Source organism: Hippichthys cyanospilos, chromosome 9 (genome assembly GCF_059441005.1).
Source record: "Hippichthys cyanospilos isolate Australia breed blue-spotted pipefish chromosome 9, RoL_Hcya_1.0, whole genome shotgun sequence".
NCBI classification, from domain to species: domain Eukaryota; kingdom Metazoa; phylum Chordata; class Actinopteri; order Syngnathiformes; family Syngnathidae; genus Hippichthys; species Hippichthys cyanospilos.
Genome location: NC_142377.1, coordinates 14,856,933 through 14,878,845, shown reverse-complemented (window position 1 = coordinate 14,878,845; position 21,913 = coordinate 14,856,933). Strand labels below are relative to the sequence as shown.

Sequence of the window (21,913 nt, the reverse complement as noted above, 5' to 3'; positions counted from 1 at the left end):
ATTGTCATTCGGTATGTATAGTAATATTATACCACACAATGAAATTCTTATTTTGCCCCCCCCCCCCCCCCCCCCCCCCCCCCGCTAATGCTAATAATATAGTGCAAACTATTATTTATGCATGCAGATTAGTGCGTGAGGGATTTGTTGAGAATCTGGCTAGCATGTGAGTAGAAGCTGTTTGCCAGCCTGGCAGTGCTGGCCCTCAAGCTCCTGTCGCATCTGTCTGATGGCAGCACTTCAAACAGGTCATTTTGTGAGTGTGTCTTGTCCTTGAAGAGGTTGCGTGTCCTCCGCAGAACTTTGACATCCGTAGAAGTTGTTGAGAATCTTTGCTGACATGCCAAATTTCTTCACTCTCCTTAGGAAGTACAGTCTCCATTGGGACTGCTTGATGATCTGTCGAGTGTTGTGGGACCGGGTGAGATCCTCGCTGATGTAGGTTGCCGAGGAATTTGAAGGCTTTCACCCTCTCCACAAACCTGGTGGTTTGCGCGACATCACCTGCCGCCATGTGGCGATGATCATTTCTTTGGTTTAGTCCGTGTTGAGGTGGAGATTGTTGTTGTGACACCAGGCCAAAAGGTCTGCCACCTCTTTCCTGTATGCTGTCTCACGCTTACGACCGAAATAAAATCATTTCAGTAACTTTAGTTTTTTAATGTGTGTGTTGTTGTAACGGGCAGCCGGAAAAACGTTTCAAAATTCCCCCCCGATTAAATCCTGTAGATTTCTCTATTCTTTCGTTTGTTTATTAAACTAAAACAATGACGTTTTCTATTGTAGTTTTTTTATTGCTACAATACAGTGATGACACGCCTTTGCCTGATAAGAGAGAAATCAATTTCTCTTCAGTGAAAATGCAAATGACGCGTCATTGAGGATTTACCTCACTGTTTGATCTAGGTGTGCCTATTAAAGCGGTTCACGTGAGTGGGAATGTTTGTCATGCTGTTGATTTTCCAAAACGCCCCCACCAGACATGCTCATTTGTTTGGCTACACTTTCAAAAGTGACACAAAGACAAATGGGACAACTAGGACATTTTAAAGTGGGATAAGTTAGTCTCAAAATTATTTATAGACATACGGTAAATCCTCAACTTGGATTTTTTCATAGCCATACGTGCTTTCACGTAAAATAAAATACTTGGGTGTTTTTTTTTCTCCTTTTTCCCCCCAAAGCCTGTTTTGTTTTTCACAGAAAAAAAAAAATCTATATGGTGTTTTTTTATGCCTTACCATACATGGCTGTTATCTTGATGTGCCCTACTATTATGGCCTGTTTTTATTCATAGGGAAGAAAGAAATCATTTTACTATGTGTAGGCTTTTATTTTCGTTACTTTCTCCCTAGCGGAAGGCGCACACACTCCAACATACTATACGTGGTTATCTTTTCGCAAAAAAAAAAAGGGGGGGGGGCATCTTATGGCCTTTTTGGCATCTATGAGTGTTAGGGCTAGACCGTTTGCTTTATTTTTTTTTTAGTTACTATATATGTAGTTTACTATACACTGTCCTTGTTTGGGGAGAAAAGGATACCTCATATATGGTCAAATGTTTTATCTGTCAAGGGAAAAAAAGCTTTATAGTCATTTTTATTTATCCCTGCCCTACTATACAACATCTTTTAAACAAAAACAAAACAAAAAAACTGACTAACAACATAATGGTCTTTTTTTCCTGGAAAAAAAACCTTATGATATACAAGGTTAGTTTTTTAAGGGGGGGGTTACATTCTTTTTTTTTAGTATGCTTATATGTGTAACACAAACCTTTACTTGTATGTATATTTAAGATAAGCAACGATAAACGCAGAGGTATTTGTTCATAATATTGAGAGAAATCTCTCGCCCTAATTTTGGCGCACAATCACACACGAGCAGTCCTTTTATGATTCGTTTATTTCTGAAGTGTTGCTGCTGAGAAAAAGAAGTCCACTATCTTCACTATTAAACGCAATGCACAATAGTACAATGATCAGCAGTCAAGTGGACACTTTTCTTTGTGTCGTCTGACAGCACACTCAAAGGCTTTGTCTATAAATTAAAATGACAAAATTAATCAGGAAAAAAATATACAGAACAAAAGTTGATAGTCTTCACACGTCTTCTAGGCGGACGACGCGTGTGCACAGAGCAACTCTAGGGTTGTCAGCTAACCCGATCCCGAAACTGGTCCCGAACTCGCTTCTACTTTGGGCTCATGGGTTGACTGGAGATTTGTTGAGTCTGTCTCTTCTGGTCGCTTCGTTACTATGCCCTTCTGTTGTTGTGGTTATTTTGGGGCATACCTCTGGCTCTAATGAAGACATAGCGGCCGCGCTTGAGAAAAAGCAAACATTAGCGTCTGCCAGAGGTGGATTATCAGTCAAATTAGGGAAAAAAAACAAAACAAAACAAAAAAACATTGAGGTAATTAAAGTTACACTGCGATCTGTGTAGCGCGCTCTTTATGTAAACAAATAAAACCACGGACAGGCAGGAGCAGGTGTGTTTGTCAATAGTAAGGGGGAAAAAAAAGTCACAAAAGCAACTTGCGACCAGTGGCGTCAAAGACTTTGCTCCTCCGCAGCCCATGAGCCATGTTGATTTTCACAACTGATCCCCCCTTCCCCCCTCCCCTTCCGTCTCCACAGTCCCTACTTTTGTGGGCTGCTTTCTGTCCTCCAAAGTCCGCGGCGGTCCCGGAATACAACGTCCCCGTCCAGCCGACGTTTGTCCAGCTTTCAATCCTGCGCTATGCTCCTCAGGACGTACTTGACCGTGTAGGCGAAGGCGGCGAAGCCCACGATCACAAACAGGTTGGCCAGCGCGCCACCCAGAAGTCCGTGGTTGCGATTGCCTTGCTGCAGGCCCTGGCCGGCGTTGGCGGCCCCGAGCGGGAGGGGACCTCCGTTGAGGGCGGCCAGCCCGTAGTGAGCCTGCTGGGGGTCGCCGTCGGGCACCACGTCAGGTAAGGGGAGGGGTTGAGTGCGGGCGTTTAACTCTTCCTGTGCCTTTTGTTTTTGCTTCATCTCCTGGCGACAGAACACAAACGAAGCGATTCAGACACGGCGACAATAAACAAAGTTCAAATCAACGTTGCAATGTAGTAGACTGCAATTTGGAGACCCGTACTAATCATGGGTGTCCAAATTGCATCCCATCCAAACACGTGAGACAACACTGACATGGCCAGGATGTCCTCATTAAGAACACAAGGACTTTGTTGTGTAGCTTGAATGAGTCAAAAAATATAACCCAAAAACCAATGTCCACTACAGCAGACACAAATTAATAGAATGGGTCAAAGGAATGTATATGCAGTACCAGCCAAAAATGTGGAAACCCTCAAATAGTCTCAAACACTAAGAAAGCAATGAATTTTAGCAATTCACTCTTGAAATTGCACAGTTCTGAACGGAATGTCATTAGAAACCTTCAATTTCAAATGACTCAGACATTAAAAGGTCAACTAATTTAAGCAAATCTCTCTTGAAAATGCACAGCTGTGAATTGAAAGTTATACAAGGTCATACAGCATCATTCACATCATAAAGCTCTCTGAGAAAATATCAGATGTGTGAAGTTGTTACGTGGAGAAAGTGCTGCTTTCTTTTGTAGGAATCTAAATTACGAAATGAATTCTGCTTTGATTAAAAAAAAAGGTTTACCAAATTGTTCCGTCAGTATTTTGAGTGTTGGTGACCTAAGTATTAAAGCGCAGTCATGTTTGTTACTACATGTATATTTTAGCTATTTATACATCGTCTCAATATGGTCAGTCCACCTTTTTCATATGATTCTTTCAAGAAACATTGAATGAAACTACCAGACTAAGTATTTAGTCAGTCAGCAAATCTAACTGCATACTATAATAAATGTGATATTTATAGTGCAATTACTTTATTGCATGTTTGTTAAAAGGACCTTGGAAAAAAAACAAATACCTAACGAATCACAATAGTAAAAATGAAAGGGATGGGCGGAATCACAATTAGGTTCTTTTTCAAAATTGATGGGATCTTAGGATGGCTCACCTCCACAACATCAGGGAACAATTCGCAGAAGACTTTGTCCTTCAGGTTGAAGGCGAGGCTTTGGGCTGACAGCTGTCTTTTCTGAAAAAACATCATCGTTTTGCATGAGATTGCGCTGCTGCATCATCATGCTCAATTGTCGGGACTGGCTTTGAGCTCACCGTGTGGTCTGAGGTTTCGATGCTACCTAGGGTGGGTCCTTTCTCCACCATGAAGCTGAGCAGACCCGTGAGGATGGTGGAGACGGACCACGCCGGGTTCCATGTGTCCGGGTGGAAGTCCGTGATGGACAAACACAGCCTGTGGAGCCACGTTAAGGCACCACTGTGAGTGATTCATTCCAGGGGAAAAAAAAAAAAAAAAAAAAAAAGAGATCCACTTACCTCGTATTACATTTAAATCTGCCATTGGGGGTTATCATGTAAATACTTGGAGGCTTGAAAGGGAATTCCCGCGGAAATATGAGCTTCCCGTGGTAGTAGCCTCCTACAAGGAAAATGATTTGGGGGGAAAAAAAATGTTAGGATAAAATATTTTAATTTAGCACAGTGTGAAATTTGTGTAAATTATGTATTTCAAGTCACTTGTGTGTGTCATGCAAAAAATAAACTCTATATGTTTGGTTTTTTTTTTTTTTTGCTTTTAAGAGTGTGTTAGAGAAGAATATGTAAGAGAAGACACACTGGAAGTCACATGATGCACAACTCCCAACATTATGTCATTGTGCCCTTGGGGGAGGGGGTGTTAAAGTGGTTTCTTTTTACACTTATGTGGCATGTACCATTTTGAAAAATAAAGAAATGTGTAAGGAGTATTGTAATGAAAAATTACATTATGCCTATATAGCTGTGCAGCTGGGATGGAAAGTTCAACTGCTCCCATGAATGAAACGCTTCCTATGACATGTGAAACAGCACACTGGAAGCATATCTAGAATCTATACACATCACCCACATGACACAGTTTTTTTTTTTCTTTCCTCAAAGTGTGTGTAACATCCTGTTGGGTAGGGCTGCGTGGCGCCAGGAAACCAAAAATACCAGCATGATAGGTATGACACATTGCAAAACAACTACTATAGCAAATCAATCATGAGACCAGGAGTCTTTTTTTTTTTTTTACCTTCATAAGGAGTTTTCTCAGGACCTCTCACCACATAGTGCCTGTAAGAAACACAATGCAAATGTTGCACATGTTATCAACATTCAAAGAAAGACAAGAACACCTGCGTTTCTGTAATCGATCAATTTTCGGACAGGCCGATTGTTGGCATATTTTTGACACATGTCATCAACAGCCATTCATAAAAGCGTAATGGCCAATACTACTGCAGTTTGAATTTTTTTCTTGGCCTTCTGGGAGATTTATTCAGGGGAATGCCACTGTGCATTTGTGAGGTTCCTCTGTGATTCTTTCACTTGTGAAGGCCCTGGAGCCTCCGTTGTGATTAAGAGTTATATAAATAAATCTGACTAATACCTGAACTTTTTGTTAGTATTTTACAGCAAACATGTGGTGTCTAAAATCTATTAAAGAAAAAAATTTGAAAAGCTACAAAGTCATTCAATAAACATACTTGTAGCTCATTTCAGAGTTGGAAGTTGTATGCTTTATTTTAACGACAAAATTCTTTCACTGAAATATTGATTCCATACATCAGTTACCGGCCTCATTGATTACTAATATTCGCATCGGTCCTGAAAAACATTAAAATTCCCATCTCCATTCTCTGATTAGCTAGTATCTTCAAAATCTATGTGAGCTGAGTAAGACGCCACTGAGTCATTGCTAGAATTAACATGAAGCAAATTGCTAGTATTGCTGATTTTGACAACAGAAAAAAACATTTATAAAAATTAACTAGTGGAAAAATCACTGGGGTTCAATAGAATGATGTAAAAAAAAACAAAACCCCCATATAAGAGGCCTAGACAAAACAAACACAAAAACAGTGTTAATCACTGTACTATGTTATGAAGTATAAACATGCACCAAAGCAAGTAAGCAAATATCAATAAAATGTGATGGGGAATCTACACGAAAACACCAAAGGCAGAGTGTGGAGTAAGGTGACTGTACCATTCTAAGATGTTGGAGGGGAGAGGCTCAGCACAGATGTAAGGCACAGGGTCTTTCTTTATCCTGAGGTAATCCTGCTTAAGTCGCTGAGTGGCTGTGGTTGGCGCTCTCTTGTTCCCGTTGTTGTTCATCTGTTGATATAAAAAGACATCCAACGGATGTTATTAATCTGGAGCAGGGTGAATGCATTTTTATATGTTATATATGACTGCAAAGAAACGTTTTTGGTTTTTTTTTAAATTGTAAACAGACACACAACGGATGTTAACAATCTGGAGGAGGGTGAATGTATTTTTATTTATGATATATGATTCATTACTGATAGCTGACATTTTCTTGTCAGCCGGGCATTAAAAAAAATCGCCTAACTCATTCAAATTATAATTATAGAAACCATTCAGAGATCATTATGACAAACTTGCATTAAAATGCATTACCCTAAAGCAACGACTGAAAAAATTGTATAGGTTAAATAATTTAAAAAAATGACGTGTAAAATGTATTGTGTTATTATTAAAATAGTGTAATGTCATTACATCAACCTACCGTGTAGTCCCCTGGTTATCATGTAAGGTCAGGTTATTTAAGCACAAACGACATGTCAATGTCAATGCTCTAAACGGCTAGGAGAAACATTTTCGAAGGGAAAGTAACTGATGTGAACACCTTGCGTCACGCGAAGATCGCTACGCTGACGTCTAATAATATTTAAGTGGCTGCATATCGAGGGAAAAAACTCCTGGCAAAGTCGGTTTTAGTCGGAATAATCAATGTTGGTTAACCGTGTGGAACTAGCAATTTTACCATAAAAGAGATTTAGAGGCCTAACGGGTGCAACTCACGCCGATTCTGAAAGTACTTTTAAGAGACATCAAAGGAGAACCACAGGCCAGTGCTACGTTAAGGTGGCTAATGCTAGCAGCCGTGTTGCTACATAACATGAGTTGGACGTCCACATATGTGCAATTTCCGAACTTATTGTGTGTTGTATAAAACGTACCTCTTCAGAGACCCTACTGTAAACGGGGAATCGGGGGGATCTGGGTATGAATTGGGGCTGTGGTTTCAGCGGTTAAACCCAAAACCAACAGGACGAAGACGCCAACGGAGCGTTAGCTTAGCAGCGGGGACAAAAAACTCACTTCCGGATTTATTCTTCCTCTTCCGTCGAGGCGTAGAAATGCGCAAAAAGCTATTTAGCGCTACCGTCTGATATGGCGGTATTACAACATTTAAAAGCAGACTCACAGCGCATCTGACTGGGATTCCATTTTTCGATTTATTTTAATGTTAATGTTTATTCATTTTTAGAGGCATGAAGAAAAGCTAATGTGTAGTTTTGTGAGACTTGCTCTAGACTGATGATAAAACTATGAAATAATAAGATAAAGGGCTAGTTCACCTATTCAACTATTGTTTAGCACTAAAAAGTTAATATTGTGTAATTAGTTGATTACTGATTTTTTTCACGTACAATTAATACAGTTAACATTTTCTCTTGCTGTCGACTGAAAATGACATCAACAATGCTCAAGGCTCACGGAAGGCCTGTTGATCATGTGACTGTGACAGTCATAAACTGAACAAATATTGGTTGTTACCTGAAACCTGAACGTGACGTCATTTTCAGTCGAGAATACATAGCAAATTTCTTTTCAAAGGTACTAATCGTACGTGGAAAACAATTCAGTAACAACAATAAAAGACGAAATAACATGTTACCGCTGAAAATAGCTAAATAAATGGACTATCACCTTAAGTATACTAATGAAGGCAGAAAGGTGATAACCGTGGTGTGCACATCTGCCTTCCAGTTTCTCTCTTCCCCAGCCTTTCTGTGTAGTTTGCATTGTTGCTGTTTGCTTCTTAATTGAAGATTATCTCCATATACATGAGAGTTATTTATGTTTTCAAAATGTTCAAGGAGTGTTTGATTTAGGTCAACATAAAGTTATAGAAATTACAACACAATGACATAAAAATCTGAATTAGGAGCCATTCAGTTTCATTTTAAAAGGGTATTATTTATTATATATGTGCAATTTACAAAATTAGACAAAACAAACTGCAAATGCATTCTGGTCAGCTGGAGTTGGGTGGCTTTGCCCATGTTTTTTATTGTGCATTGAACACAAGTGTGGCAAATCCAGAGAAATAGGCGTGTTAAAAGGAGTCAAGAGGTGAAAATGCTGGGAAGTCTTTCAATATTTGACAGCATCTGCAAACTATGAGAAATGTCAGTGCTCTGTAGTTAGCCCTGATTATGCTGGTATGAACATTTGTCAACAGCTGCGTGGCAGCAATTCAATTTGGTGCTGGAGCCACGTGCCATTTCGCGTATCCATAATGGGAGTGCAAGCCATTCAGAGGAAAACAGTATCAGAAGCCTAGATTAAAGTCTGAAGGTGTGGTGTTTAAATTAATGGTTATTTATTAAGTGACAAATATTTGACTTCCTTATTGGAAAGGCTTGACCAACATTTGAAAAACCTGCAATATTTCTGTTGTTTCCTCAAGTATTGACCCTTAATATTAACTTAATACTGTTATACGTTAAATCTGGGCTTGTACTGGAATTGAGGCCACTTTTTGAGGAAATAGTATGTAAACACAACGTTAAATAGATTCTTTGATGATCAATTGAATCACCAAATCATCCGAATTGCATTATGAAAAACAGTTGGATGCTTGTTTATCAATTTACAAAAGTCAAGTTTCGATCTACACATTCAGCTGAAATCTATGCTAAGCACTGGCTTCAAAACTGTAAGACGATGAGGAGGCGGTGACGTGTCCCCTTAAGGTTTCTCGCTGCGACTGAACTGGAGACTCCTCCTCCTCAGCTTCTCGGGCTGGAGAGATGCGAGTAAAGAAAACTCGCGAAAGACTTCACCCCGGGAGATGTCACCTGGAAGTCAAGGCGTTTTGATCATTACAGCTGTGATGCTGCTGCCAAAAGTGGATGAAAATGTTAAGAAGAATCCATGACGCACCAGAAGCACAGCAGGAGACGATTTAGATCGGTAAAATATACGTCAACTTTAACACTTATACTATATTCTCAGAAGAATAGAAAATGCAAAGGAAGAGAGTGGGGAGCATCCTGTTTGTAATTTAGTGTTTCCCAACCTTTATTGAGCCGAGGCACACATTACATACATATTCTATTGTAATTGTTTAAGACCAACTAAGTGAAACTGAATAATTTTCCTGCTGAATACCTGATGATGTTTCACAGAACACGTGTGCTGCAGCACAGTGATTGGGAACCACTTAACATGCATTGCTCTGAATCAGATTAATTTCTATTTGGCGACTCTGAATTATTCTTTAGTATTCAAATGTAGCATTGGAGTGGAAAGTGAACCACACACTTCTGTAAAAGGGTTTAATAAATGCTCATAAGTTTACAATCCCTTGGGGCACGAGCAAAACTGTATATCTTGACCGCTTATTCTCACAAGTGCTACAGGTGCGCTGGAGCCTATCCCAGCAGTTTCTGGTTGCCAGCCAATCGCAAAGGACAAATAAACAAAGAAGCATTCACACTCGCAAACACAGTTAAGGGCAATTTTACAGTGTCCAATATACCTACCATGCATGTTTTTCGAATGTGGGAGGAAACCGAAGCACTCGTAGAAAACCCACAAAGGCAATTGGAGAAAATGAAAATTCCACACAGGAAGGCCGGAGGCGGAAGCGAACCCACAACTTCTAAACTGGGGCGGATGTGCTAACCACTCTGCCACAACTGTATTACATATGTGTCTAATATAGCCATGTCCTTATTAAACGAACAAAACCTGTACAAGTAACAAGAAAAAACAGTCAAAAAATTAGAAACACCCTCTAATTCAATGTTTTAGTTTACCGAATTGTAAATTAACAATTAAAGTCAAGCAAAATTGATGGAATCATGAGTTACAAAGAAAAGTTCACCTTTTGCCCAAATCAACAGCTTTGCACTCGGTCAGCTTTATGATGTGGATGATGCTTTAGGATCTGATACGCCATTCATTCCACATGCATTTTCGGGAGTTAATAGCTTGAATTTGAAGGTGTTTCCCAACTTTTGACCTTACAGGTGTCCTGTGACTATATAAAGACACAAGATATTAATATGCTATGCAGAGATCTTGGAAAGACAGAAACCAGCTTCAGATGTTTAGAACGAGACAGACCAAATGACCCCTCAAGAAACACACCGGAATCAGAGCAAGAAAGAACTAAGGTGTCCCTCTATAAATAAGACGGCCCAGGATGCTTCACTCACTCTAGCCCGTGGTAAGGATTTAACCCTTCTGCTGCCATTGGCAACCCCTGCGGTGAGAAAAGCAATGACATGTCAGTTAGTGTCTTTCGTCCCACGCTGTCTTCCCTTGAATATAAAACGACAGTCCTGGCAAGTCAGTAAAAATTTCATAGTTGGTGTAAAAAAAAAAAAAAAAAAAAAAAAACTGCTTGTGAGGTCACATGAATGTTTTACAAGTGAAGACACTGAATTATTCAAGGCACATGGTAGTGCTGCAGGCTTAAAATGGCCTGCAGCACTTGAGCGCTAATGTTGAATTTGAATTTTAAAAAAGCAGCGTTTAAAAAAGGTATGATTGACTTTTATGAGCTCGTTTCGATGCTTTGAATAAGCACAGTGTTTCTAGGAACGTTTGGATACACCAGAGCAGATTTGAAAAACAGCAGTCTCCCATCACTTAGCAATCACCGAAATCAAACATTGATTTCCGAGCGATTCTAAATTACGCTACGATGCTGAGAGAATGCGAGAAGACAAAAGAAATGAAAGCAAGGACAAGCTGGGTTAGTTCATGAAGAGTTTCTCACTTTTATTGTTTTCGTCTTTTTTTTCGTTTGCCTCGGTGTGTCTAAAGACATGGAATAACAGTTTGCGATTCGTTCAACTGTTGGGACTTTTAGGTGGTTTTCGATAGAGAATATAACGACAAACATGAAACAAATCAGAGCGTCACAATCTGCTATGGAACGCTGAGAGGCAGGCATGGAGTTGAAATACACGCGTGTACTATTTACAGCACCTTTTTTTTTTTTTTTTTTAACCACTCCTATGTCAACACACACAATGGACGCGACATCGAACACTTCCTCGAGGGCGGTCGCACCCCGCCGAACGTTTACTACTTGCAGTCTGTTTCTGTTTTTTTTTTGTTTTGTTTGTTTTTGATCATGTGAGCATACCAACAGTGTTTCTACCACTTTGTCACTTCACAAAGCATTGTATGACTAGTCTGCATCTACTCAGAAATGGTCGGAAGAAAACAAAACAAAACCTGTGATATAATACAAGGTTGGACACTTTCCCTTCAAAAAGTCTTTGGCAGAGGAAACTAAAATCACCCCAAAAATATGAAATTACTGCTTGTGGAAAGGATTTGGACTGTGACATCATGTTGGTACATGCTAATTCCACAGGACTGCACTGCACAATGTGATCAAAACCGTAGAAAAATATCAGCGCATGCTCGGAGCGGCAATCAAATTGACTCGCCCACAAAGCATGCAGAGAACACTGTCAGCTATGTATTAGGCATTGGAGCCTACAAAGTGTGTAAACAAGTAAGAAAAATGTGCTCCATAATCTCACCGATACAGATATTGTAAAATGGAGTATTTACAGATACAGTAAACGCAGGTGTGGTTATATAGCCATGATGTCATCGTTGTTCAGTGAGTAGCGCAGTGGTTTTCAGGGGAAGTGTAAAACCCTTTCGGAAGAGACCTCCTAACTGCTTCAGCTCACGTTTTATGGGTTCGTCACCTCCTCCTCTCCACCGAATGCACCGATGAATGAAACTAAATACATATCTTTCCATAAACTCAAGAAAATCTCTTTCAGTGCTGAATGCTGATTATTGTATTCAAATGTAACGTAAGGCCTTTTCACATTCCCGAAACGTGAAGGGGTTCTACGACTGCTATTAGCGAGACACCGTCTAAAAACACTTTTCTTCCCGAGTAATATTTTAAGACTAAAAAGACAATCATTAACAGAATATAATAAACTGCATCAGGAAATGCATTGCACGGCTCCTCTGGGAAGACAAATAAAATAGACAGGCAGAAACAGACAATAACTTGAGAAAAAAAAAACGAGTACCTGAAAACAAACTAATATTAATAAAATTATAATACTGGAAGAGGGAAAAGTGCACAGTTTTAGCACTCAAAAAAATGAAGCATTGACTGTTCTTGATCATGTCAACCGGCTCTTCTTGGAAACCATTGCTTTGGCTACTACGCTCGTGTAAGAAGAGAAACAAATTACGCATAGAGGGAGAGTCAACCCCCCAAATTTTTACTTATGTTCGATACATGCTCAATAGTCTTGAAATGGCACGGTGTGTTTGTGAATATGAATTATGCACCAAAATCCGATCCTTTGAATCCATCTCATTTTGCTATTGGTTGTCAACTGAACGCAACATCACAGTCGCTCAGGTTTCAGGTAACGGCCAATCACAGCGCACTCCAGCTGATCAAGAAGCTTCGTCATTTTAAGGCCTTTTTCATTTTGTCAGCTAAACGCTGCAAAATTAAGTTTGACTAATTTGCCGCTGAACGAACAAAATAAAAGTGCGAGGAACTGGTTGACATAATAATACCAAGTCTATATTTCATTTTTTTGCAAGTGTTTTTTTTCTTTTACAGAAATGTATCAAAATATCATATGATTCAGACGAGGCTTTCCCCCCTTGAAAGCCGTGCAGTCTTTTAGTCACAGTTTTTACCTTTACACCCCTCCCTGACACCGCTTTATACGCATTGGAATATTGTTATTTAACTCATTTACAGACACATTTTTACATCTTTTAAGAGTCCAGACATTCAATCATAGGTACTTAATCAAATCTTTTTCCATTATTTTTCTAATGCTTGGCTAGAGGAGTGTGTATAAATGGATGTTAGTAAGTGAATTACTAAAGCAATCAGTTACATTAAGTCATTGAATATAAAAGATTAAAGGAATTGATGATTTTGTTCATTAAATTGAGTGATTACTAGAGTAATTGCATTTACAAAAGTACTAAAATATTCCATTGCTTTAGGTAATAAGTACTAAGGTAATCCATTACCTTAGCTACTCAAGTACTAAAGTCATCAATGTATAATCAATGACTTTAGAACTTGAGTATTTAAGGTACTTTCGTACTCATTACCTGAAGCAATGTTATTTTAGTACTTTAGTTAGTAATTGATTACTTTTTACCTAAAATATTCAATTACTGTAATACTTTTAGTACCTTAAGCAATTGCACTTTAGTACTTAGTACCTAAAATAACTAAGGTAATTGATTACTTTAGTACTTAATTATCAATTCACATCCATAAAGAAGTAAACACACACACACACAAACATATATATATATATATATATATATATATATATATATATATATATATATATATATATATATATATATATATATATATATATATATATACTAAGTAACTAGGATTGAATGTAAAATGCAAATGCGAAAATATGTCTTTGTGATTGAGTGACTTGTTAAATGTTGTTGACCTCAATGTCATAACGTTGAAGCAATTCTAAATGTGACTATTTACACCTCAGTGAAGAGAGATGGTTTGGTCCGGGTTAATGCAGCGACAGGCTTCCCATGAGAGGTGAAACCGCAGTGTGAGAAGATGTTAGCAGAACACCAACAAGCACATTTGACTTGATGTGATGTGGCTAGTGTGGAATGGTGAGCAGAACCCTAGCGTAAAGTCAGAGGTGCATGGGGGCAGTTTAGTCGGTAAGCGTTAGAAAAGGTCCGTCAGGGGGTTTCGCGTTGCCCGTAAGCCTTGATCTAGCTGACATCGGTGCCAAGAGGCAACTACAGGACAACTCTACGCTAGAACTCCTCTATGGTGAGGCAGATGAACTCTTGGATGCACTTCCTGTACTGCTGCTCAGTGGGGCTGGTGCTGGGGTATTGACCTGGTTGTCCCAGGGGGGCTTCTGCCTCTCGCATCTCTTCGTTCATCCGTGCCAAACGCAGGCTGCAGGGACAAATGAGATGAGGAATGAGATTGTGCTTCACTTCCTTGTCGTATAGTGCTACTAGTGCTTGTCCTCATCAAGAACGTGGGTGAGCTTAAATCTAACCCTGCCGACTGCATCCTTGATAAAATTGTTTATTTTAACTCATTCGCAGCTTTAAATGGCTATCAGGTTTAAAGATACGATTTTACCGGGCTGGCAGTGAATACGTTAACGTTCGCCGCTACTGAAACCGAGACAAGTCAAGAATCCATTTTGACTGGGCTGGCAGTGGATGAGTTCATTGTAAAATAATGTTCATTTTAAACCACTATTCACGGTGTATGGTTTTAACTTCTAAATAGTTAATTCATGAATCTGATCAAATTGTAAGTTATCTTACAGTTTTTGAATTTAGCAGATAGGTGTAGCTTAACCCACCCCTGGACAACAAACGAGTGGGCTGACTTACAGGGTGACAATATCTGCATTGGCGGCTTGCACCGCGATGCTGAGGGGGTCGTAGCCCTGCTCGTCCACCTCCGCCTGCGATGCCCCTCTCTTCAGGAACAGACACACCTGGCTGTAAAACATCACACATGAAGCACACACAGTTGGAGCGGACCCTACTTCCAGGAAAGGAAATCTTTGATGCATACCCGGTGTGTCCCAGGTAGGTGGCGTGATGCAGCGGGCCTCTCCCTCTCATGTCTCTCTGGTTGACATCTGCTCCGTTCTGAAGCAGGAACTCACAAGCTATCAGAGAGCCCTGATGCAGAAGAAGATTAGGGAAAGTGTTACTAATTCGAATGGGACAGGACACAAATTCCCATGAAACGATATGTCTCATAATTGAGTCTACAAGAATGACAAGATGAGATTTTGCCATTGTTTGTCATATAAAATCATGCCCAGAGTATTTTTTTCCAGTTTTCAAAGTTATTGAGCAAACTGCAAGGAAAAAACAAGATAGCATGTAACTGGGAAACATTTCCACTTAATAACGTAAGACAAAATGAATGTATTGAATGTAATTTCAGAACGACGTTGTTTGTATGGGGAATCGCGCCTCAATTTGGGAGGGAGGAACAGTGGAAAAGGTTCACCGTCATGCATCTAGGAAGTACTTCAAAATAAAGGCATTCCAAAGCGTTCGTGTCCATACATTATTTGGTATGGTAAGCTTCGTTTTGGAGCATTGGCTGGCTGCATTGACATTTGGCAATGTCAATTCAGCTCATTCTGCCGTGTATTCCATTAAACGTATGGTCTACCAAGCCAAACAAAGATCTAGTTCTCTGCAGGGATAAAGATTGCTCTCATAGCTTTAGAAAAGAAACTAAAGTTCTCCTCACCCCCATCACAGCCTGTATGAGCGGCGTCTTTCCATCATCTTCCTCACTCGGAGCGTGAACGTCAGCGCCGTGAGCCAGCGCCTCCGCCATGAGGGGCAAGTTGTGCAGACGGGACGAGCGGTGGAGCAACGCGCCAGGGTGGAGCTCTCTAGGGTCTTCGGGGTCGGACGGTACTTCTTGTTCAATTTCCACCTCGCCACTGGACGATTCCTCTGATTCCTCTTCTGATGGACGAGAACAAAGACAAAAGAGAAACTTGTGACTTTTCATTCATTTACTTTTTATTATGGCTTGTGTTTACATGTGAAGCGGGGTACCTTCTTCTGTGACACTGTCCACCACAGAACCAAAGACCAGGATGTCGGTGCTGCCATCAGTGCTCCCTCCCAGGCCGCTGTCGCTGCTCAGGCCTGCGGGGCCAAACCACGCCAAGCCACGGACACGTTAATGATTACATTAGGCATCACTTGTGCTTATGGCGCCACCTCTTGGATTACTCCAGGGCAAATAATGACCCAGTGGGACCACTTACTGTAGCACACCAAGCATTTACAACTCACGTGTCAAAGTCAAGCCTGTCACATCATTTTTATTATTATTGTTGGACCACAAAATAAAACGTTTCTACTTGAAGTTTTTTTTTTTTTAATGATTTTGGGCGAAATACTAAACCAAAATTGCCTTTTTGCCCTCCTCACTTTTCACAGCTCTGACAAGCATTTTGTCCCCCAAATCCTTTTTTAATATAAGTTGAAAAATACATGTCATTCCATCAGACATCTATTTATACTAGATGTAATTGAATAAAAATATAAACAATAATTTTGGATATCTCCATTTCGAAAACCAATCGTGGCCCTTGACCACCGAACAACACGGCAACCCCACACAAGGTAGAGCGATGCAAAGCGGACTTACTGCGAGGACCCGAGCCCGTATCAAAGTAGGAGAAGAGCGAGTCCAGTTCATCCGGGCAAAACAGGGAATCCCGGCGAAACTTGGCTGCAGCTGCTGCCAAAAGTTCACAAGAGCAAAAGAGCCCGATTGGTTCTGACGCCGTTAATCCCAACACCTCCACGCAGTTTGTTGCCCCACTCACCCGCTGAGAGATTGGCGGGTGAAGCACAGCCGGGCTCGTAGCGATGGTATTTCCTGCGGACTTTGTTTGGTGCCCGAACGGAGCTGTTGTGTCGCTGGCACTTTTTCACGGTCCACGGTCGAGACTTTCTTTCCCCTTCCGCCAACGCCTCGCTCCCACTCATCTTTTTTAGGAAGCGTTTCTCCACGTATTTGGACTTAATCCAGGCTTCTTTCTCCTGTCTGGAGCAGCAAAGCCACAACAGTGGATATTTTTAAAGCTTATATTATGATTGAGAGCACGGTTATGTTAGGGTTCAAATCTCTGACCTTGTACTGGACGGTGCGGGCTTTTTCACCCCGAGTTCCTCGCAGGCTCCCTCATAAATTTGATTGATCACAGTGTTGCCTAATTCACACATTAGCTGAAAACCAGAGCGGGGCAGGTTGGCGTTAAAAACAGTACATTTTTCAAATTGATTTGGGCAATAAAATAACACAAAATTGGCTAAAATAAAGGTAACTGTTTGAAAATGTCTTTTTGTTTCAACTCAATGATAATATGCACTTTCTTGAGGGCAAAAAATGAGAATGCGTATTGTTGATAATTAAGGATCTGAAGAATTTAAGGTTTCTAATCAATTCGTTAATTATCAATCCTAATTACTGATGAATTACTGTACTGTCGATTCTCGATTAGTAATCAGTTAATCGATTACTTGTTCCACATTTATAATAATCTTCCAAATTTTTAAATCTTTTGTTTATTCCTGTGTATGCATTGAAAGTTTACAACTTTGTAAATCGCTGGAATTTTGTAACCCTTTGTGAAATGAATCAATAATTCTCCCTCATATAAAAAAAAAACAGAAGATCGGCTTACTTTGAGTAGTTCTGGTTCCCATGAGTCAAGAGTCAGAGATCGCACTTTAGAGCAATGGACACCGAGACTCCTGAAAGACAAAAATTTGACATTCGTTCACTGCCATTGATGACTATTAATGTGAAAGATCCATTTTAACTGGACAGCTATACAAGTAAAAAAATAAATAAAGCAAATAAATAAATAACAATTTTGACTGGACTGGCAGTTAATGAGACCCATTTCATCATCTACTTGTAGGTGTCATCACAAATGTTTCTTTATTTTAAAACGTCTTGCAATTACATATTCAAATTACATATTCAAGAATGGAACATGGATGAAAAGAAACTTATATTTCACAGTTTACTCTAAAAAGACTATTTGGTTGCGGTGAAACCAAAGTAAAATTTAAAAGTAAAATGTATACTTGGAAGAAAGTAAAATGTTGAGAATAATTTCTCTCTCGTCTGCAGATAAGTTTCATGTAAATGACAATACATATTTTTTTGCAAACATAAAAAGATCCTCAATTTAGATTTCTATTTTAATATACCAGCAGCCAAAAGGTTAAAATTGTTGTAGAAATGTATGAAAATAAGCGATGAGAACGCAATGTACATTGTTGCTAAAGTGCTTTTATCGACTAGCTAGCTAGCTTTGGAAATGCGCTAGCTAGCAATTTATCTAGCTAGCTAGTGCATTTCCAAAAAAAAGCCTGAGCTCCGCGCCCTTCACAGTTTATTAGTGTATTAGTTTATAGTTGATTTATTCAACATAGTCTTTTTAGTCGAAAATGTACTCCAGAAATTGTCCATTTTCTTTGGACGTAATTACCTCAGGGTTGAAAAGGGCAAATATCAGAGCATTTCAGGTTTGATGCATGGAAAAAGAGAAGAGCAGAGAAGTGAACCTGTGGATCCCCGAGCACTCGATGCACAGCAGCACTCCGAGGTTGATGGAGGCCCAGCAGGGAGCGCTTTGGCCGCAGTCACAGCATAATTCATTGCCCGGCAAATTCTGCACCCTCTGGAGTAGGCCTTCACCCCCTCCCCGAACGCCCTTATCCGCCCTCTCTCCCCTGTCTCTGGGCTCACTGGCCGAGTCGATGCTGCTCGTAGAGGGCGAGGCTGTGCGATCCAGGCGCTAAAGAGACAGGGAATGCAATAACATTACAATTCCACGACGAATCGATATAATGAAAGTCGCTGGTAGTTCACGGCGCGGTGGTGAGCCTATTCATACCTCAATGTAGTAGTTGTCAGCGATGTCTTTGTAAGCTGAGGCGATGCTTGCTTGGACCGCTTGGATCCACGCCTGCCTCAGCTTCTCGGATTCAGCCTGTAGCATGCAGCTCCTGCAAGGTGATGGAAAACAACTTGTCACATACCGCATGAAATGAAAAGTGGTGTTTCTTTGACACGTTTGGCTTTAAAAATCAGGAGGGAAAAAAATCATAGGGGCTGTTAAAAGTCACATTTTTATTGTTAATGTGTTTTGTAATACATACATGTTGCTTGTAGGAAGTCAATAATCATGATTTGATTAAAAACTAGGTTGCAATTCACACTTTATCCACCGTTAGGGCTACCGGAGGTGGCGTAATAATAGCTAGAAAGCAGGCTGCTTCATAGCGGTACTGCACATTTTCTGAATGAGATTTTGATACAAAGGCTATTGAAAATGGATGGATGGAGTCGATAGAAGCAGCAAACATTCACCAACAGAGGGCACTAGCACACTGAAATTAGAATTAACGAGGCTTATTGTGGTCACAGCTCCCAAAATAGCCAAAGACGTGCTGGCGGCTGATTCAAACAGCAGACCTGATTCAAAATTGTATTCAATGATTAAACTGCTGTGTACTTACTATCTAATTACCTTGTAATATTGGTTACACCTTGTAAAGGTGTTCTAGAGCGCTCAAGAAAAACTTTTCAATTGTCATTCCCTAGCCTCTCTGTCTTTGGAATCTCAATAATGTAGTAATTAGTTGAATTACAAAGAGTCCTTTGTTTCGAAAGTTAGAGACGAAACAAGATGAGTCAACGAAACTGTGTGATTACTTTGACAGCTAAATTAATGCTGACAGCAGGGGTGTAGCCAGAAATTTTTCGATAGTGTGGCCAGGGTGTCAACACACCTCGACGAGGGGTGGTCAGGGGTTTCATGAACTAAAATAACTTTTATTACATAGTTAAATGTAGATAACTGGCAACTGGAAAAAAAACAAGATTGTCAAAAATTACAGATATCACATTTTTCCTCTAGGTGTAGAGGTGGCTATAGGGACAAGGGGTGGCCATGGGCTTCCATGAAGCTCCACCCCCCGATTGACAATAGGTAAATACAGAAGAGGAATTTAATAGGGGACTCCACACTCCATTACGTTGTGACTCATTTTAGAGTAAACTTAATTCTTTGTCGGGTCACAATGTCCATGTTTAGACTTACTTGGTGGGTGAAACCACCTCGAAGCAGAACCGCCTCTCGTTATCTTCACAAGGTTTGACGGAGCACAGCCTCAGGTCCTCCACGACCACTGTCAAAGAATCCTGTAGCAGAGGTGCGTTAAATACACTATCTGTAGTGACAAATTAGGACCTAAACTCATCTTTATGTTGGTATCATTCCATCATTACTTTATTGAATGAGATCAATTCACCAAATCCAATTGTACCTTAAGTTTCTTTTGGTAGACCAGCTGGCTGTTCTGTATGGAAAACCATCGCCTTGCAAAGAAAAATGGCACCAAATTAGGCAATCTCTTCATTTGTGTTGAGGAAAAAATATCACAGGATGTCTCACTAAAGTTGAAACAAGTGCTTGAGCAATTTGAATGCTTTAGTTCAAAGAAAAAAAAAAAGTTTGAGGCATATAGTCTGGCACGAAATACGTAAATGACTTTGATGCTAACAGTCTCACACACTCTCTGTTCCTACTGATCATGTTTTGTTATATTATCTTATTCAAATGTGCTGTTCCAGCCAGGAAATTTGTTTCCTAGACTAAAATTTATGGGGTGAGCTAAAAGCTAAGATTTATCGAGAGGAAAGTAGCGTTTACATAAGTAAAAAATATGTTGAGCTTTATGCAAAATTATGAAAGTTTGTCATTAATATTTCAGCAGGAATGTTTTGTCATTTTTCACCACGCAAAGCAAAAAAATCCAGATTCTCAATATTGTCTGTTGGATGTCCGAATAGTCAAAGCTATTCATTAGCTGCAGAATGATTGTGAAATCTAAACTAATTCGTTACAAAACTAAAATAATGAACACATTTTTTTTTTCAGGCAAACATTATCAGACACTTGAGTCATTAGGTGATTCATTCAGTATTACTGGTAAGTCAAAATGGTTCACAATGTTTTTAACTGATGAACACAGTTTAGGTGATCTGTTTTTGAAATCCTTTCCAACTGCATTTGTCGTTGTAATGCTATGTTGTTGTTGTTACACTTTACCTGTTCCAGGTCTTGAAAGCATTGCTGGCTCTCTTGAAGAGGTAGCCCTCCATAACCACACCATTGGGGGCATCCACATTGAACTCCAACTTGGGGTCATCGTAGGAAAAGTCCTGTGGAGGCATGTCATTTAAATTATTGCTCAAATTTGGAATCGAGTCCCTGACTCATTGGCAACGAGCTCAGATAATGGGGGGGAAAACTTACTCATCTATTTAAACATGTGGAAATGATTATATGGAGTGATAAGTTCACATTTGAAGTCTAAGTTTAGACCAATTACATGCTAATCATGTATGGAGAGAGGATGTTGCAAATGTTGCGCCTGTTTTCTACAGTGGCTTCATTGTGAGAGGCGGGTGACTCAAATAACGCTCATTTCAGGTGGAGTTTCCTTTGTGCAGAGGTGAATGCGAGGCCATCTGTTCCTCAGGTTACCTTTCCACATTGCCACACTCTGCAGCTTTCTATCTGTTAAGTTGCCTTCTCAGTGTCTGTCAACACAAAGGTGCAATTCCACAGAAAGGGAATGAAATAACTTGCTCAACAGGGTGACAAAAAGGCAGGAAACAAGATTGATGAAAATGATAATGCAGCTCCAAGGTCAGGTTTCCCTTTTGTTAGGGGGCTCTTTAGTCAATGCCAAGTTATCATGTTGTGAAGACGAGAAACAGCAACGCAGCAAATAATGCGCGAGATATTATACGCATATGGGCGTACCAGTTGAAATGTTATGATTCAGTGATTAATTTTGACTACGAAAAATGTTAAAGTGCACCTTCAGTAAGCCTCCCTTTCCGTGACCTCAAATGCCAAACGTCTATTTGTTTAGACATGATGATTGGCGGTTGAGGAATTAAAAAAAGTTTCTTTAAAACCTTCATCCATCCATCCAGGGCACATGGAGATGAAAAAACATTCACACACCCAATCACATGTAAGGACAATTTAGTGTGTCCAATACACCTGCCATGCATGTTTTCCCCACGCGGGCTCGGGGAGAACATGCAAACTCCACACAGGAATTGTTTTTAAA

General features: G+C 40.0%; 2 protein-coding genes across 5 annotated transcripts in view; both read right to left on the bottom strand.

The window, feature by feature from the left end:
- Window positions 1–1,887: 1,887 nt before the first annotated feature.
- On the bottom strand, window positions 1,888–7,239 carry ube2j2 (ubiquitin-conjugating enzyme E2, J2 (UBC6 homolog, yeast)). The gene is made up of 7 exons (XM_088422393.1): window positions 7,102–7,239; window positions 6,102–6,232; window positions 5,145–5,185; window positions 4,406–4,508; window positions 4,184–4,322; window positions 4,023–4,103; window positions 1,888–3,020 (listed from the first exon to the last, which is right to left on the bottom strand). The coding sequence occupies exons 2-7, from the start codon at window positions 6,230–6,232 to the stop codon at window positions 2,730–2,732; spliced, it is 786 nt and encodes a 261-aa protein (XP_088278519.1). The 5' UTR covers window positions 7,102–7,239; the 3' UTR covers window positions 1,888–2,729.
- Window positions 7,240–8,115: 876 nt separating this feature from the next.
- acap3b (ArfGAP with coiled-coil, ankyrin repeat and PH domains 3b) overlaps window positions 8,116–21,913 on the bottom strand; it is a 53,728-nt gene continuing 39,930 nt past the window's right edge. Inside the window, exons 10-25 of one of the 4 annotated variants that reach the window (XM_088423320.1) lie at window positions 20,878–20,990; window positions 20,093–20,144; window positions 19,867–19,967; window positions 18,658–18,769; window positions 18,326–18,558; window positions 17,434–17,503; window positions 16,881–16,975; window positions 16,573–16,793; window positions 16,392–16,484; window positions 15,791–15,892; window positions 15,474–15,697; window positions 14,778–14,887; window positions 14,591–14,701; window positions 14,077–14,138; window positions 10,375–10,421; window positions 8,116–9,009 (exon numbers count right to left, since the gene is read on the bottom strand). In XM_088423320.1, the coding sequence (XP_088279446.1) occupies window positions 8,941–9,009; window positions 10,375–10,421; window positions 14,077–14,138; window positions 14,591–14,701; window positions 14,778–14,887; window positions 15,474–15,697; window positions 15,791–15,892; window positions 16,392–16,484; window positions 16,573–16,793; window positions 16,881–16,975; window positions 17,434–17,503; window positions 18,326–18,558; window positions 18,658–18,769; window positions 19,867–19,967; window positions 20,093–20,144; window positions 20,878–20,990 (1,815 nt within the window). In that variant the 3' untranslated portion in view covers window positions 8,116–8,940. The remainder of the gene's footprint in view (window positions 9,010–10,374; window positions 10,422–14,076; window positions 14,139–14,590; window positions 14,702–14,777; window positions 14,888–15,473; window positions 15,698–15,790; window positions 15,893–16,391; window positions 16,485–16,572; window positions 16,794–16,880; window positions 16,976–17,433; window positions 17,504–18,325; window positions 18,559–18,657; window positions 18,770–19,866; window positions 19,968–20,092; window positions 20,145–20,877; window positions 20,991–21,913) is intronic. The other 3 variants (XM_088423322.1, XM_088423321.1, XM_088423323.1) reach the window with 3 other exon arrangements.

Excerpts from the sequence above, each read along its gene's own strand:
- ube2j2 (XM_088422393.1), bottom strand. The coding sequence starts at position 6,232 with ATGAACAACAACGGGAACAAGAGAGCGCCAACCACAGCCACTCAGCGA. Across the intron at positions 5,186-6,101 it reads CCCTCCAACATCTTAGAATG|GCACTATGTGGTGAGAGGTC; the intron begins GTACAGTCACCT and ends TGTTTCTTACAG. Across the intron at positions 4,104-4,183 it reads TCGAAACCTCAGACCACACG|AAAAGACAGCTGTCAGCCCA; the intron begins GTGAGCTCAAAG and ends ATGTTTTTTCAG.